At 36.3% G+C, this 14,093-nt stretch overlaps 1 protein-coding gene across 1 annotated transcript in view; it reads right to left on the reverse strand.

The window, feature by feature from the left end:
- Positions 1–5,791: 5,791 nt before the first annotated feature.
- The window catches only part of Rasef (RAS and EF-hand domain containing), a 56,572-nt gene continuing 48,270 nt past the window's right edge, over positions 5,792–14,093 (reverse strand). Inside the window, exons 16-17 of the mRNA XM_075945990.1 lie at positions 11,372–11,448; positions 5,792–9,147 (exon numbers count right to left, since the gene is read on the reverse strand). Coding sequence (XP_075802105.1) covers positions 9,042–9,147; positions 11,372–11,448 — 183 coding nt within the window. The 3' untranslated portion in view covers positions 5,792–9,041. The remainder of the gene's footprint in view (positions 9,148–11,371; positions 11,449–14,093) is intronic.

Here is a 14,093-nt window from a genome sequence, read left to right on the forward strand (position 1 = left end):
ACCTCAAGAACTATATTGAATAGATATCTAGAGAGTATACAACTTTGTTTTGTTCATGATTTTAATGGAATCACTGGGAGTTTGATGTTGGCTGTTGGCTTGCAGTATATTGCCTTTATTATGTTTAGATATGTTCCTTGTATCAGTGCTCTCTCCAAGACCTTCATCATGAAGGCATGTTGTATTTTGTTAAATGCTTTTTTTTTTGGCATCTAATGAAATGATCATGTGGTTTTTATATTTCAGTTTGTTTACATGGTGGATTATGTTGACAGATTTTCCTATGTTGAACCATCTCTGCATTTCTGACTTGATCATGGTGGATGATGTTTCCTGGATTCGATTTGCCAGTATTTTATTTAATATTTTTGCATTAATATTCATGAGTGAGATTGGCCTGTAAGTTGCTTTCTTAGTAATGTCTTTCTGTGGTCTGGGTATCAGGGTAAATGTAGCCTTATAAAAAGAGTTTGGCAATGTTCTTTCTGTTTCTATTGTGTGGAATAATTTGACAAGTATTGGTACTAGTTCTTCTTTGAAAGACTTGTAAAATTCTGAGCTGAAACCATCTGGTCCTGGGTTGCTTCTGTTTTTTTTATGTCTGTCTGTTTGTTTGTTTTGATGACTGTTTTTATTTCTTCAGTAGTTATAGGTCTGTTTAATTTGCCTATCTGGTCTTGATTTAATTTTGGTATGTGATACTTATCCAGAAAGTTGTCCATTTCCTTTAAGTTTTCCAATTTTGTGGAGTACAGATTTTGAAAATAAGTCACATTACATTTTGAAGTGTAGATAAGGAGCAGAGTCCTCTGCACAGCTCTTCAGCACTATTATAGATGACAAGTTACAGAGCAAGGAAAGAGGATTTTTGCTCAGTCAGCTCCCTAATAGGTACACTGCAAAGTGACACTGCAAAAGAAGTCTTTTTGCTGTCTTATTTATAGAAGTAGCCTTATAGAGCTAAACTACTAAGGATTCTAAGAGAAATAAGGAAATTGTGTACTATATTTGATACTTTCTACATGTATAAACATTTTAAACATTTTTATGGTTAGTGGTTGTAAAAGCCTGACTTTCTCAGACTGGTGACTGCCTGTTTACAAAAAGCAATGTGTCCTCAGGGAGAGTGCAGTGCTGAGCCAATGGCCAGGTTTTGAGGCAAGTTGGTGGGGACATACATAAAGATGAGCTTATACAGGACTCTCCAGGGCACACCAATATTAAAAACATTTTAAATCTTAAAATATACTTCAGTGTGAATTCTGATAATTGTTAATAATAAAAACCCCTAGTCAGATATTAGAGGGTGAAAACTGAAACCCTAGAGAAACAGAACAGCCAGCCACTAGTTCTTACCTCTATAAAAATCCTCCGACTGAATGGGGTATCCTATCTCCACAAGTCACCAGACTGAATGCCTAAGGATCATGTCTCCTTCTGCCCTAGATTCCTCTCTCCACCTAGCCATATCACTTCCTGTCTCCACCTCCATAGTGCTGAGATTAAAGGCATCTGATGCCCAAGAACTGGGATTAAAGGTGTAAGATATCTCTCCATGGCTCTTTTTCTCTTTTAGACTGCATCAATCTCACATAGCCCAGGGTGGCCTTGAACTCACAGAGATCAGTTCACTCTGCATTGCAAGTTCTGGGATTAAAAGTTTGTGCCACCACTGCCTAAATTCTATGGTTAACTGATAGCTAGCTACCACTGCACTCTGATCTTCAGGCAAACTTTATTTGTTATATCACAAACAAATTTTCACTACAATATATTTTTTTTTGTCCTGCATGTAACATTTAGCCATAAAAAGGGAAACCTGCAATTTATTTATTTTTTTTTTTTGGTGCTTTGAAGGTAGCTTGTTTTTTGTACACCTGGGAGTAAGAAGATCTTTTCTCGTGGTTTGTCTGAATAAAGGTCATAAAACTGAGGTTAACAGTCTGTGCAGAGAATTAATCATTGACCTCAGTGATCAGACAGATCTGTCACAGAAATTAAGCTGCTTCACACTTTTTATCTTGGCTCAACAAACCAGACAGATGGCTATATGTACTTGTGAATAAGATTTTATTTTTCTGAAAATAGTTTAACTTAAAACACATTAACAAGTCAACTGGTCCAATCTCAAGCTACTTTGAAGTTTTATATTGTATACTATCAGTTGATAGTATACAGTCATCTTGGTAGCTGGGGAAAACCAACTGCTTTTTAATGCTGTGTTCCAAAATAATTCATAATGGGAACTTATACCCTTGACTTGTGTAGTATCTCTTTGTATTCATTTTATTCATCGAAACTCTGTATAGACTAACATTATCAAAATCAATTGGACAATACAGCTAAGGAGGAGCCACCTTCTGGACAATCCACAGATAGAGAGGCCCAGTTAATTGGGATGTATTCATGAGATACACACACACTAGATACAGTTAATTCTCAGTAACTCCTGGGGATATAATAATGCAACTATCACATGTAAAATTACAGACAGAAGCAAAAGAAATTCTGGAGTCGGTATTCTCACAGCACTGCTAAAATGAGATTTTTCCACCAGAAGTTGGGTTGACTGCTAGAATATTGGTAGGTACCTACTGTTTATAAATGACAATGACGCCAGCAAGATTACTTTCCAATTAATAAATCCCATTATGTGGCAGGACTTCTACTGCATTACTGACTTGCAGTTGCAGTCAAAGTGTTACCATTTCTTAATCCCTTCACTGCTTCATTTATCTGTTACTTTCAGTGGCAATCTGACCCTAGTAGTGACTCTATTCATGTCTTTCCATTCTGATTTTCAGTTTCATTTCTCCCGAATTATTTCCCTCCTCTTGGATTCTTCCCTATACCATACAATATAGTATATAAAACCTCAAATTTGTGTCTTTTGAAACATCAGGAATGCATGCAGGAAACAGTCAGTTAATAGAATAGATAATTTTCCATATGTGTCATCTTCCACATCATCTAGAAAACTTATAAGTTCAAGTATTGATTGCTGCAGAATCTCTGGTCCTAATCCAAAGCAAGAAATGATGCTTAGTTTCTAACTGGGGGAAGTTAGTGAGCCAAACACTATCCCCAAAATTATAGACATGAACTCATTTAGTTCTCATGGTAATTCCATGAGAATTGTTTGCTATCATACTTACTTCACTAATAAAGAACCTAGCATTTAAAGTATGTGTTCATTGCTCAGTTACAATATGAGATCAAACAAGGTGATGGAAGAGCTCACACCTGTGGTCATTAAGGCATTCTCTCTCTTAGTGATACTGCCTATAGCAATCATTTGGTTGTCTAGATACATTATACAAAGCCTGACTAATATATCTGATGAATTCACTGATTACCTACTCTGGTTGAATGTCTCTTAAATGTTTTATCTGTTAAAGGCTTGGTCAACTGGGCAGTGGTGGACATCTTAAGAGGTGGGCCTTGTTAAAAGCCTTCCTGTCTTACAATGGTATGCTATTGAAGGAGATAATATGCCTCTGGATCTTCCATCTTTGTCCTGTTGCTCTACACTGCCAGAAAGTGAGCAGCTTACTTTGCCAGGTACTCTATGCCATGATGTGTGACATCACCATATCCCAAAGCAACAGAGCCTACCATTATAGACTGTAATCCATGTGAATCAAAATAAAACCACCTTCTTTTTAAATTGTTAATCTTGGGTATTTTGTTATAGTAACAGAAAATTACCTAAAGCAGTTTTCAAAACTTATAAGCAGGCATTGTGAGTACAGAACAGAGGTCTCAACAGGCAAAGTGGTTAAGAGTAGAAAGCAAATGTCTAATTAAGCAAGTATAAGTCAATAAAAAATAAGAAATGAAGAGTGGGAGGTTTCTTTGACAAGTTAGCTGAAAATTATGGAACATGATAGAGTATCAAAAGATCTGACCCTCAGATTACATAAAAGTGGCCAGAGTGATCCTGCACATAGTATCATTCTGGTGAGTCTATCTAGACCCAGCCTATTCACACAAAAAATAACTTCAAAATCTAGTCTAAATAACACACTCTGGGCTTCAGTCCAGTCATGTGAATTCCCTGGATGTTGTGGAATGTTTTACTATGTAAAGATGTCTACACAGCTTATGCTGTGGAATATTATTTAAGTATGTAAAGTTACATTTATTTTTGCTGCATTTGTTTAATGATGTAAAAATTTTTGTTTCACCTTGGCTGCCTAAGGCCTCTGGTTGGTTTAATAAAAACTTGAAGAGCCAAAAACCAGACAGGAGAGGGATAGGTGGGGCTGGAAGGCAGAGAGAGTAAATAGAAGGACATATCTAAACTGGAGAAGAATGAGAGAATAGAAGAGGAGAAGAGAATGGAATGAGGGAGAAAGAGAGAGAGATGTCCTTGGCCAGCCAGCTGCCAGCCAGATAGACATGAGAAACAGTGAAAGTAAAATAGACAGAAGGAAAGAAAAGATAAAAATCCCTGAGGCAAAAGGTAGATAAAGAGAAACAACCTAATTTAAGTTAAAAGAGCTAGCCAGATAGAAGCCTGCAGTAGGCTGAGAATTTATAAGTAGCACAAGATCTTTGTCATGTGGCCCAAAAGAAAAAGCCTGGTACACTTGGATGTTAGCCCTTCTGAACCCTCACCAGTCCTTCGACATAGCTGGGTTTATACACACTATAAACTACCCTGGTTTTATGAACTTCTTTTGCCTCATTCTTAACCTCCATGGTCTTTCCCATTTTTTTTCTGTATTCTAGTAGAGACAATTAAGTCCATCCAACCCTAGCTTCCATGTGACATTTGTAAACTCTAAGTTTACCCATGGTTATACAAATGTGCACTGGTCTAGCCCATTGAGTACTGTGGAGTACTACCCTGCCTGCATTTTTTCCAAATCCCAGGTTTGGCCTTAGTCACATATCTGGTACACTAGCCTAATTTGCACAGTCAATCAGAATGTGGCCCATGTGCACTATATCCCACCTCCAGGCTTAGTTACATAGATGAAAACCAGGACACAAAACGTAAACATTGATGGAGTCCACACAATGATGCAGTAGATTAGAGCTGCTATTTAGAAGGCCAACCATCCAGGAATACATATATCTGTTGGAGGAAACTCATGTGGCACAACCGATGAGGAATATTGCCTTTTGAATAGCTGACTGTCTCTAACTGCAATTCTCTTGTGTGATAACATGCTACCTCTCTACATCAGCTTTGGGAGTTGTCCCACAACATTATCAGTGTATTCTTCATTTATCAGACACAATTGTTTCTGTGTACTGATAGTAGGATGACAAGGCCCCAACCACAGATTAAAATTTATAGACAATAACCCCTGGAAGTGGGAGGTTCAGTCTTATTAAGCATTGTTCATCCCTAAAAATGTGTATACAGACAAGAAACACTGCACAAAGTCAGCAGAAGAGTATATGTGTAAAAATAAAGTAAAAGAGTCCATGAAAGTGGCCACAAAGTGCAGAGGACATGGGGGGGGGGGATCAGAGGAAAGAGAGGTGGACTAGAACTGAAAATACAGTGTAAAGCTATGAAATTTTCAAATTTATTTATTTTTTTAAATAAGAGAATAGATATATCTCATCCAGTAATGCTATTACAAAAGTCTAATTGGTCTTCTAGTGTCCTCGGTGACCTCCTTGTTGCCCTCTACTAGCTACCAACTGCCACACATTTATTCATTTTATTTCTTCCACTGTAGGAATGGTATGTCCAAAAAAGAAGAAGTACTGTCTCCTACAGACACTGCAGAATCATCCACTTCAGAATACCCATAAAAAGCTCAGGAAACTGTTCAAGGACCAAAATAAGCACACTTTATTACATTTACAAGACATGACTTTTATAACTCCTTAGATATTTGCATAGGTATGCAATTATACTTTGTGGTATCATTATTGGTGGTTTGAAAACATATAAACAGTTTAAATAAAACACAACTCCAACTATGAAAAATGTAAACCACATACATTAAAATCATATAACAGTGACTCATTTCTCAGTTGCTTACCTGCCATATACATACATTACTTCTAACATGTATATACAGCAAAAACCTAAAAGACTAATATTCTGAGGCTAATCTCTATATAAATATGAAAATAAATCCTTTCCCTTAACCTCAACTTTATCTTTAGAAGAGGGAGGACAGTCTGCATTTATTCAAATTACACTTAGTATTAAATAATCAAATGTTATACAATATTGTATAAAGCAGCAAGTAGAAAAACAAATTATGAAAATGAATAGGCCTAGAAGGTAACAACGAAAAAATACCTACTTTTCCAACATTATTTTCCATAATGAGATTAAAATATTATCTAGTATGATAAAGTGCATTTAAATGTGGATATAGCATCATTGTGGTTTTAAAAGTTGTCTAAGGAAAAAATGGATGCAAAATAAGATACTTGAAAAAATGTGTGAATACATTAAAGTAAGCTTAAATTGAAAGCATTATTTTGCCCTTAAATATACTTTAAACTGGGGAACACTTTCGAGAAATCAAAATACAGTCTCCCAGAAAGTCACCTAAAAAGAGTTTTGCATTTCTTTTCCTTAAACAAGTTTGTTAAGAAGAGATAGAAACCTCTACTTTGAATATTTTAAATTCAGATCACTGAAGATGTTGACTTGTTCACGTTACCTAGACAACTTTCTAGTCAACATAGATGTTCTGGATCTACAACTAGAGGCAAAACCCCACACAGAACTTCTGCATTAACAATCTCTCTCTCTCTTTTTGCAAAGTATGGAAGAAAAAAAACACATATGAGGTAAATAACATGAGAATGAAGAGAACATGGTAACATGCATGCTACCAGAGTGTGTTTAGCCAGTGGCACACATGTACCATCTATTAATATATAAGATTCGCCCTTGTCTAGAACTCCACTCTCTAAGGCAAACATCTATGTTACAAAATAACAAAAATAATGTTACATAAATACTCACTACTCTCACCTGACGTCTGTATCAATTTCTCGCCAACTATTATTTTTTGTCAGAAATGTAACCTGTTAACTGGGATTCCAAACATAAAATAGCCATTTGTATGTAGTTACTGAAGATTCAAACGATGTGGCTTTTGTGTATAATGGTACCTAATCAATTCCCCATTAGGAAAAAGAAATAAAGCTGAAAGTATTTAAAGTTTGATAACAAAAATCAAAAGCACAAAAGTGTTTGCCAAAATGGAATGTTATTTAAAAATAATAATTTTTGCTCTATGCGTGCACATGTATCATTTGGCCACTATGGCAGACATTTGTAAATGTCAGAAACCAATTTCAGGAATTCATTCTCCCCTTCCACTTTGAGTTCAGGCACAAATTTTGAGTTGGCAAGCTTGGGCAACAAGTACTTTTACTTCCTGAGACACATTGCTAGCCCAGTGAATTTTTTTAGTTCATCAAAAAGGAATGTTTGAACATACATAATACAATTCACATAAGTAACCAGTAATATTTATGTTCTGGGTAAGATATTCAAATTCTAGACCTGTATGAACCAAAATATCACTCATTAAGAATTATCTAACTGGTTCTGACTACTAGTAATGCTATTTTTGCTTGCCCATCCTGGATCAGATAGAAAGGCCTTTACCTCTGAAAGATATTTTGGTCAGAAGGAGTGGGAGGTATTCAAAGTTCCAGATGAAAAGCAAGACTAACCATGCCCTGGGTGATAAGCAGTCAGAAGTCACATTATTCAAAGGACTGACTAACATTTAAATGTAATTCTCTTTTCAATATGGTACTTTCCAAAACATCATGCCTAATAACAATCTCCCAATATTCATTAAAGAGAAAGGAAATGCTTGAAGATAGGAGCTTAGGAACTGCCATTATGCTACAGATAAAGTTCTAAATTACAGGACAATGCAAGTTAGCAACAATATAATCATTTAGTAAAATGTTGTTACTCCACTGTATTTGTCTATGAAACATATTCAGATTCATAAAACTTATCCTTTCCAAATACAAAGTTTAGTGATTTTCTAGCATATTCCAATTTATGCTACTACTACTAATCTAATTTTAGAAGACTGTGGTCATCCTCCTAAGAAGGCACATGTCCTTTGGCCATTAGTGCCAACTACTCTTAGCCTCTGGTAGTCAGTAGGTGAAATACATTTTTGAAGCATTTTTCTTTAGGTAGTATGTGTTATAAATATCTTCACTAAAATTTTCACATACAATTTAAGCCTCAGACTTCACAAGTACTCTTGATATTGTATATTTATTACATACATTTTTTAAACATTCTTTCTTTTTTCACAAAGTATTTTTATTTACATTGACATCTAAAATATTTCCAATTTCTCAAATAAATTCTTTCTTCAGAAATTTGAAAACCCAATACCTCTATATCAAAAGGCATACTTCACAGGGTCCTTAGTAACTGTGAACCACTGTGTCCTTCCTGCTTCTTAAAATACTAGAGAATCCAAGATACACTGGTGACTAACTTCCTTATTTTACAGAGCAGAAGAGGTCTCATATGGCCTGGGCATAGCCAGTATTATAAGACTAGATAACAGCAAAGCTAGGCCAAATGAAAAATATTCATGCTATCTGATGGCATCCATGGTTTAAAGCAATAATATATAACAGCCTGCCAGTTCCCTTGTTCTTTGTATTAAACACTGAATTCTATAAAACAAAGTATTAAGCTCTTGCATCCAAATTTTTAAGCAAACACTGTCACGGGTTAACTACAAAGTCAATTTTCTTATGAAGTAATTTTATCAGTGGGTTCTCAATAGTTTTGATCTGAAAATGTAATTTTATTTTACCATATTATATTAAAATCATTAACGCATTTCCTCTTAGTGATCTATTGGGGTCAGACAACCCAAGTAGCTCACTGAGATAGAACAAAGAAAGCTTGAGGTTCCTGAGGACAGACAAGCATGGCTCAATTTGGCAGGTTGAAATTCTTCATCCGCCGGTGTTGTATAATGCACCACTCCATTGAGAACTAGGGTCCCACGATCAGTATTTTGGAAACAAGCACTTTATGAACTGAAGATAGCTGAGATTTAGCCATTGCAACAGTTCTTCATCTGCAGTGACTTTCTGGAAGTGGATCCAACTAGACTCGTAATGGATTTGCTGTCATCATCCTCTGTCCTTTTCTTTACTTCCCTGTGAGGAGGGAGAAAGGAATTACAACAAAAATGAGATATATGCTTACTTACCTGTGGAGATTAATTACAGGAAAAGGAGATTAACACAGTTCACAATACAAAGCCTTGATAACTCCACCATTAAACAAACGTCTCATCTATGCCAAATTACAAGTTGTTAACTACAAAACTCAGAGGGAGCTATAGATATCTAGATAAATAATTTCAGGGTCATGGGTTTCTACTTAAACCATCTGGCTAGTGTCTTATAGGAACCAAGGTGCTTCTAGAAGATGCTGGCATTGGAATTGGTTGAATTGTGGTTGTTTAAATTAAATGTCACCCACATTCTCAAGCATGTGAACACTTGATCTTCAGATGGTAGTGCTGCTTAGGTAGGTTTAAGAGGTGTGACCTTACTGGAGGATGTCACTCTTAGCAGACTTTGAGGTTTCAAAACCTGGGTGCCATTCATGTTTGCTCTCTGATTTCTGTTTAAGATTTGACACAATAACGCTCAACTCTGTTTCTATCTCCAGCCACTATGCCTTTCTACTGCCAAACATCCCTGCTGTGATGATGGTAATGAACTCTTAAGCCTCAAGAACCGTAAGTACCCTAAAAATCTTCCTTCAACAAGTTGCCTTTATCATGGTGGCTTTTCACAGCAATAGAAACTTAACTAAGACAGCCCCCTAAAAGAACTGAGAGATCCCTCTTTCAGAAGCCACGATTGCCTATAGCACTTCATTAGAGATGGGACGAGCTCCATGATAGGTTATCCAACCCCAAGTGGTCGATCCCAAATATATCTGCATATAATCAACATTAAAAGGGCTCAGTAGTAAGGTGTGTGTGTGTGTGTGTGTGTGTGTGTGTGTGTAGAAAAACTAAAGACGTGAATTTGAAAGGGAGTCAGGAAGACAATGGAGGAGTGGGAGCAGAGAGAGGGAATCATAAAAATAAGATAAAAACAGTATTCAAGTATAAAATTCTCTAAAAATATTAAATATTCAGTCCTCTTTCTCATTGTACAGATTAGAGATGTCTACAGTGAAGAAGAGATATGTGGATGACTCCAGAGTTAAATAGGCTTCCATTTAAGAATGGACTTGAGAACTAGTGAGATAAGTGAAGAAGAGTACAGCACCTTCCATACCAGCCTGAGAACTTAAGTTTGATCCCCAGAACCCATGTAAAGGTGGTATCAATAGTTAACTTTTTTGTACAAATTTCTATCTTAGTTAGAATTACTATCACTGTGACAAGTCAGCATGGTCAGAAGGAACCTGGGGAGGAATGACTTTACTTGAGCTTACAGTTCCACACCACAGACCATCACGGAGGACAGGAGAGTGATCTGGAGGCAGAAACTGAAGCAGATACCATGAAGAAATGTTGCTTAATGGTTTTTTCCTCATGCCTTTCTCAGCTTGTTTTCTTATATAATCCAGTACCACACAGAAAGATAATCAAATGTCTAGGGGTGGTAGCATGCAGAGTGGTACCAAATCAATTGTTAATAAAGAAAATGCCCTAGAAGTTTTCCCATGCACCAATGTGGTAGGAGTACTGTCTAAGTTGAGACTCCCCCTTTACAAATGGCAACAGCTTGTATCAAGTTGACAAAAACCTAACTAAAAAACACATCAAGCAGAAAATATAAATCTTGGAGAGAGTACTATTATGTCTTGCAATACTTGAAGAACTGCCATGCACGTTTTTATGCAAGTCTTCTAATGATAAGTTTTGTTATAATCCACATGCAAAATGTTAATTATTCTCCACACCACTGCTTTCCTTTAACAATTATACACTGAGCAATTCGGGCAGTGATTCCAACTGTTATGATATGCAATTTCCTGTTTTGTTCTGTATATCCCATTTGATTAGCAAAATTTTATAATAGATATGCTAATAATAGCTAGTTGTGTTTAAATTTTGGTTTCAGGAGATGATTCTACAAGTCAATTATTATCATTCCTGGTGATATTTTACAAAATGTTCAAAAATACTGCAGCTACATCTCCTTTGTTCAGTAGTAAAAATATCTAGTCAATGTCGACAATGAACAAGAATTTATACTAGATTTTATAATAGATACATGTAGTGTTTTCCTTACCACGAAAGACAGAACTATGTTCTACAGCAGATATTTTAACTGAAAGCTATAATGAAGAAATTCATCATATCCATTAGGTAAGTGAAAAATCTGATTTTTCTAAACACAAGGCGAACTTTACCGAGCAAGATGGAGAACAGCTTCAACAACATTAGATCCGTCTTTGGCACTTGTTTCACAGAATAATGCCCCATACGTCTGTAGAAAGGAAGCATACACAGTTCAGCGAAGCCTTTGATTAGATTCCCTGAAGTTTAAATTACTGAATTAAAAACATTTCTTCCTAGCCAAGTATGGTAGCACACACCTTTAATCCCATCACTTTGGAGGCAGAAGCAGACTGATCTCAAAGTTTGAGGCCAGCTTGGTATACGGAATGAATTCTAGGGCAGTCAGTACTACAAAGAGAAACACTGCCTTGTAAAACAAGTATATATAGAGAGAATGCTGAGTAATAACTACAAAAAGTAAAATTAGAGTCTCAGTACTTATAAACAACAACAATAACAACAAAATAGATCTGATTGTCCGGGTGTAATGGAGTGTTCCTGGAATATCAGCACTAAACAGGTATAAGCAGACTTTCAAATCCAGCCTGTTACATGAGACCTTGCCTGAAACTAGCAAACAAAACAAACCAGTCTAAACAGTAATACTAGAAAGAGTTCCTAATCAGAAGTCTTTTCTATTATATTTTTTAAAAAATGCAAAATTGCATTTCAATAATCAAGTACATAGTTCTGAATCTTGTCTTCAAAGAATTTGAATCAGATAAAAATGAGAGTTTAAGGTAGCCAGCTAGGAATTATACCTCTATCAAAAGGATGTCTGCAGTATCAGGTCAGTTCTAAGTACTAGATAGCCTAGACTAGATAGTAAGACCTTGTCTCCATGAAGGGAAAAGAGCATGTTTGCCTGGTCCAATGGCTAATGCTTCCTCCATCTTACTCTCAGCTTCCCCATCAGAGTACAGAGCTCCTGTGTTGCAGAAGTGAAATGTTCTAGTCCATAGACAACTCCATTGGTTGCCCTTGCATAGTTCCTTGTATTGCTCCTCTGCTTCTAAACTTTAAATGACTCTCATCCTTTATGAGATAATGTTCAAATGCTTTTCCACAGCCAACGTAACCTGCTTAATGTCAACTTGAGGTAATCTCCCAGTTTTACCTTACATCACATCTTTACCCCATAAATCCCCAGGTACCTGGCTCTTCCCTATATTTCTCCAGCTACCTAAATTCCAACTAATCTCAGTATGTCTATGCTTGTTCTACCTAAGAACTAGATTGCCAGTCTCATTCAAACTTTTATTTTTGTTTTGGATGCTTTGGTAATCATTAAGTTGTTCCTACTTCTGAAAAGTATCCATCAGGTCTTCCTGTAATAATACCTCAGAGTTTTTTGTTTGTTTGTTTTCCTTTTTCATTGTTTGTTTGCTTATTTGTACTTACCAAAAAATCTAACAGTCATGCTTGTATGTCATTGTAAAATAAGGTAGAGACAGATTCTTTTAATAACGGACAATTACAGATGCATAAGCCTTGGGTGAGGATTAAATATTACCATATGGTTTAAGGGAAGGATTCAATGGCTACTAGGTAGCACCAAGAGAAAAAAGATTCCACTAGGTTTACATAACCAAACTGACAAAAAATCTATACAATTCACAAATACAAATGTGTGGTATAAACAGTACACTTGATGATTATATATGGTAGAAATGACAGGAAGAAGTAAAGTAAATCTTGAGGATTTCAAAAGTCAAAAGATGTTTGAGGGAGCAACTTGAGAACTCAGATTGGTGCTAAGAGATGCCAGGTCTAGATTCTAGGTCTGAAAGAGGCTAAGTGGAAAACTCCTGGCATATGAATGAAAAAGATAAGTATTGTATTGGAGATGAAAAGGAGTAATCTAAGTAGATGAAAGGCTATGCTCCTGAGAACAAACTATACAGACAAAGGATTGTCTCCAACAAGAAGTGCACTGTTCCCAAGTTAGAAAAAAGGGGTAACTACTATACTAATACAGTAAATGATACAAAGGGGAAGAATGACCCTGCCTCCTGAAGAATAAACCACATGGGAGTGAAGATTGTTTCTAATAGAGGCAAAACCACACATGGTGAAGACTCTTCCCAACACAGCCAGACACAGAAGTTATGACTTACACTGCAGTAAACTATGCAGGCAAGAGGACTGTCTCCAATAAAAAGAAGACTGTCCCAGAAACAGCCAACTACACAGGATGAAGACAGTGTCCAACACTATCAACCACATGCTCAGACTGTCTTTTACACAGTGTATTACACAGTGGTGAGGAATACAACATAGCAAAGTATAAGGAGTAATAGACAGGAATAAATTGTCCCTGAAACAGCCAACCACACAATATAATGACTATGTGAAACACGGGAAACTACTCAATGTGAAAACCATCTCTAACAAAGTGTAAGAAAAAGGGTAAAACATTGGGTCCAACACAATGTGTTGGACAGTCTTCCACTCCTGTATATTAGTACATAGGATGAGGGCCATATCTAAAACAGCCAGTTATAAAAAGTAAGGACTAGTTCAATATAGTGTGAGAATAGTTTATAACACAGTCCTCTATACAGGATGAGGACTGCATCAATACACTGAAATAAACAGGGGTGAAGATTGTCTTCAACACAGAACAACACAAGTTGAAGAAGGTCAACATCACAGTCACCTACACAGAAATGTGAATTGTGTCTACCATGGTGAACTACACAGCATGCGTGAGGACTGTTTCCAACAGGTGCAATATACAGGGGTGAGAAATGTCTCCATATAGTGAACTACATAGTGATAAGATCTATGTCT

This window comes from Microtus pennsylvanicus, chromosome 13 (assembly GCF_037038515.1).
Source record: "Microtus pennsylvanicus isolate mMicPen1 chromosome 13, mMicPen1.hap1, whole genome shotgun sequence".
Taxonomy (NCBI): domain Eukaryota; kingdom Metazoa; phylum Chordata; class Mammalia; order Rodentia; family Cricetidae; genus Microtus; species Microtus pennsylvanicus.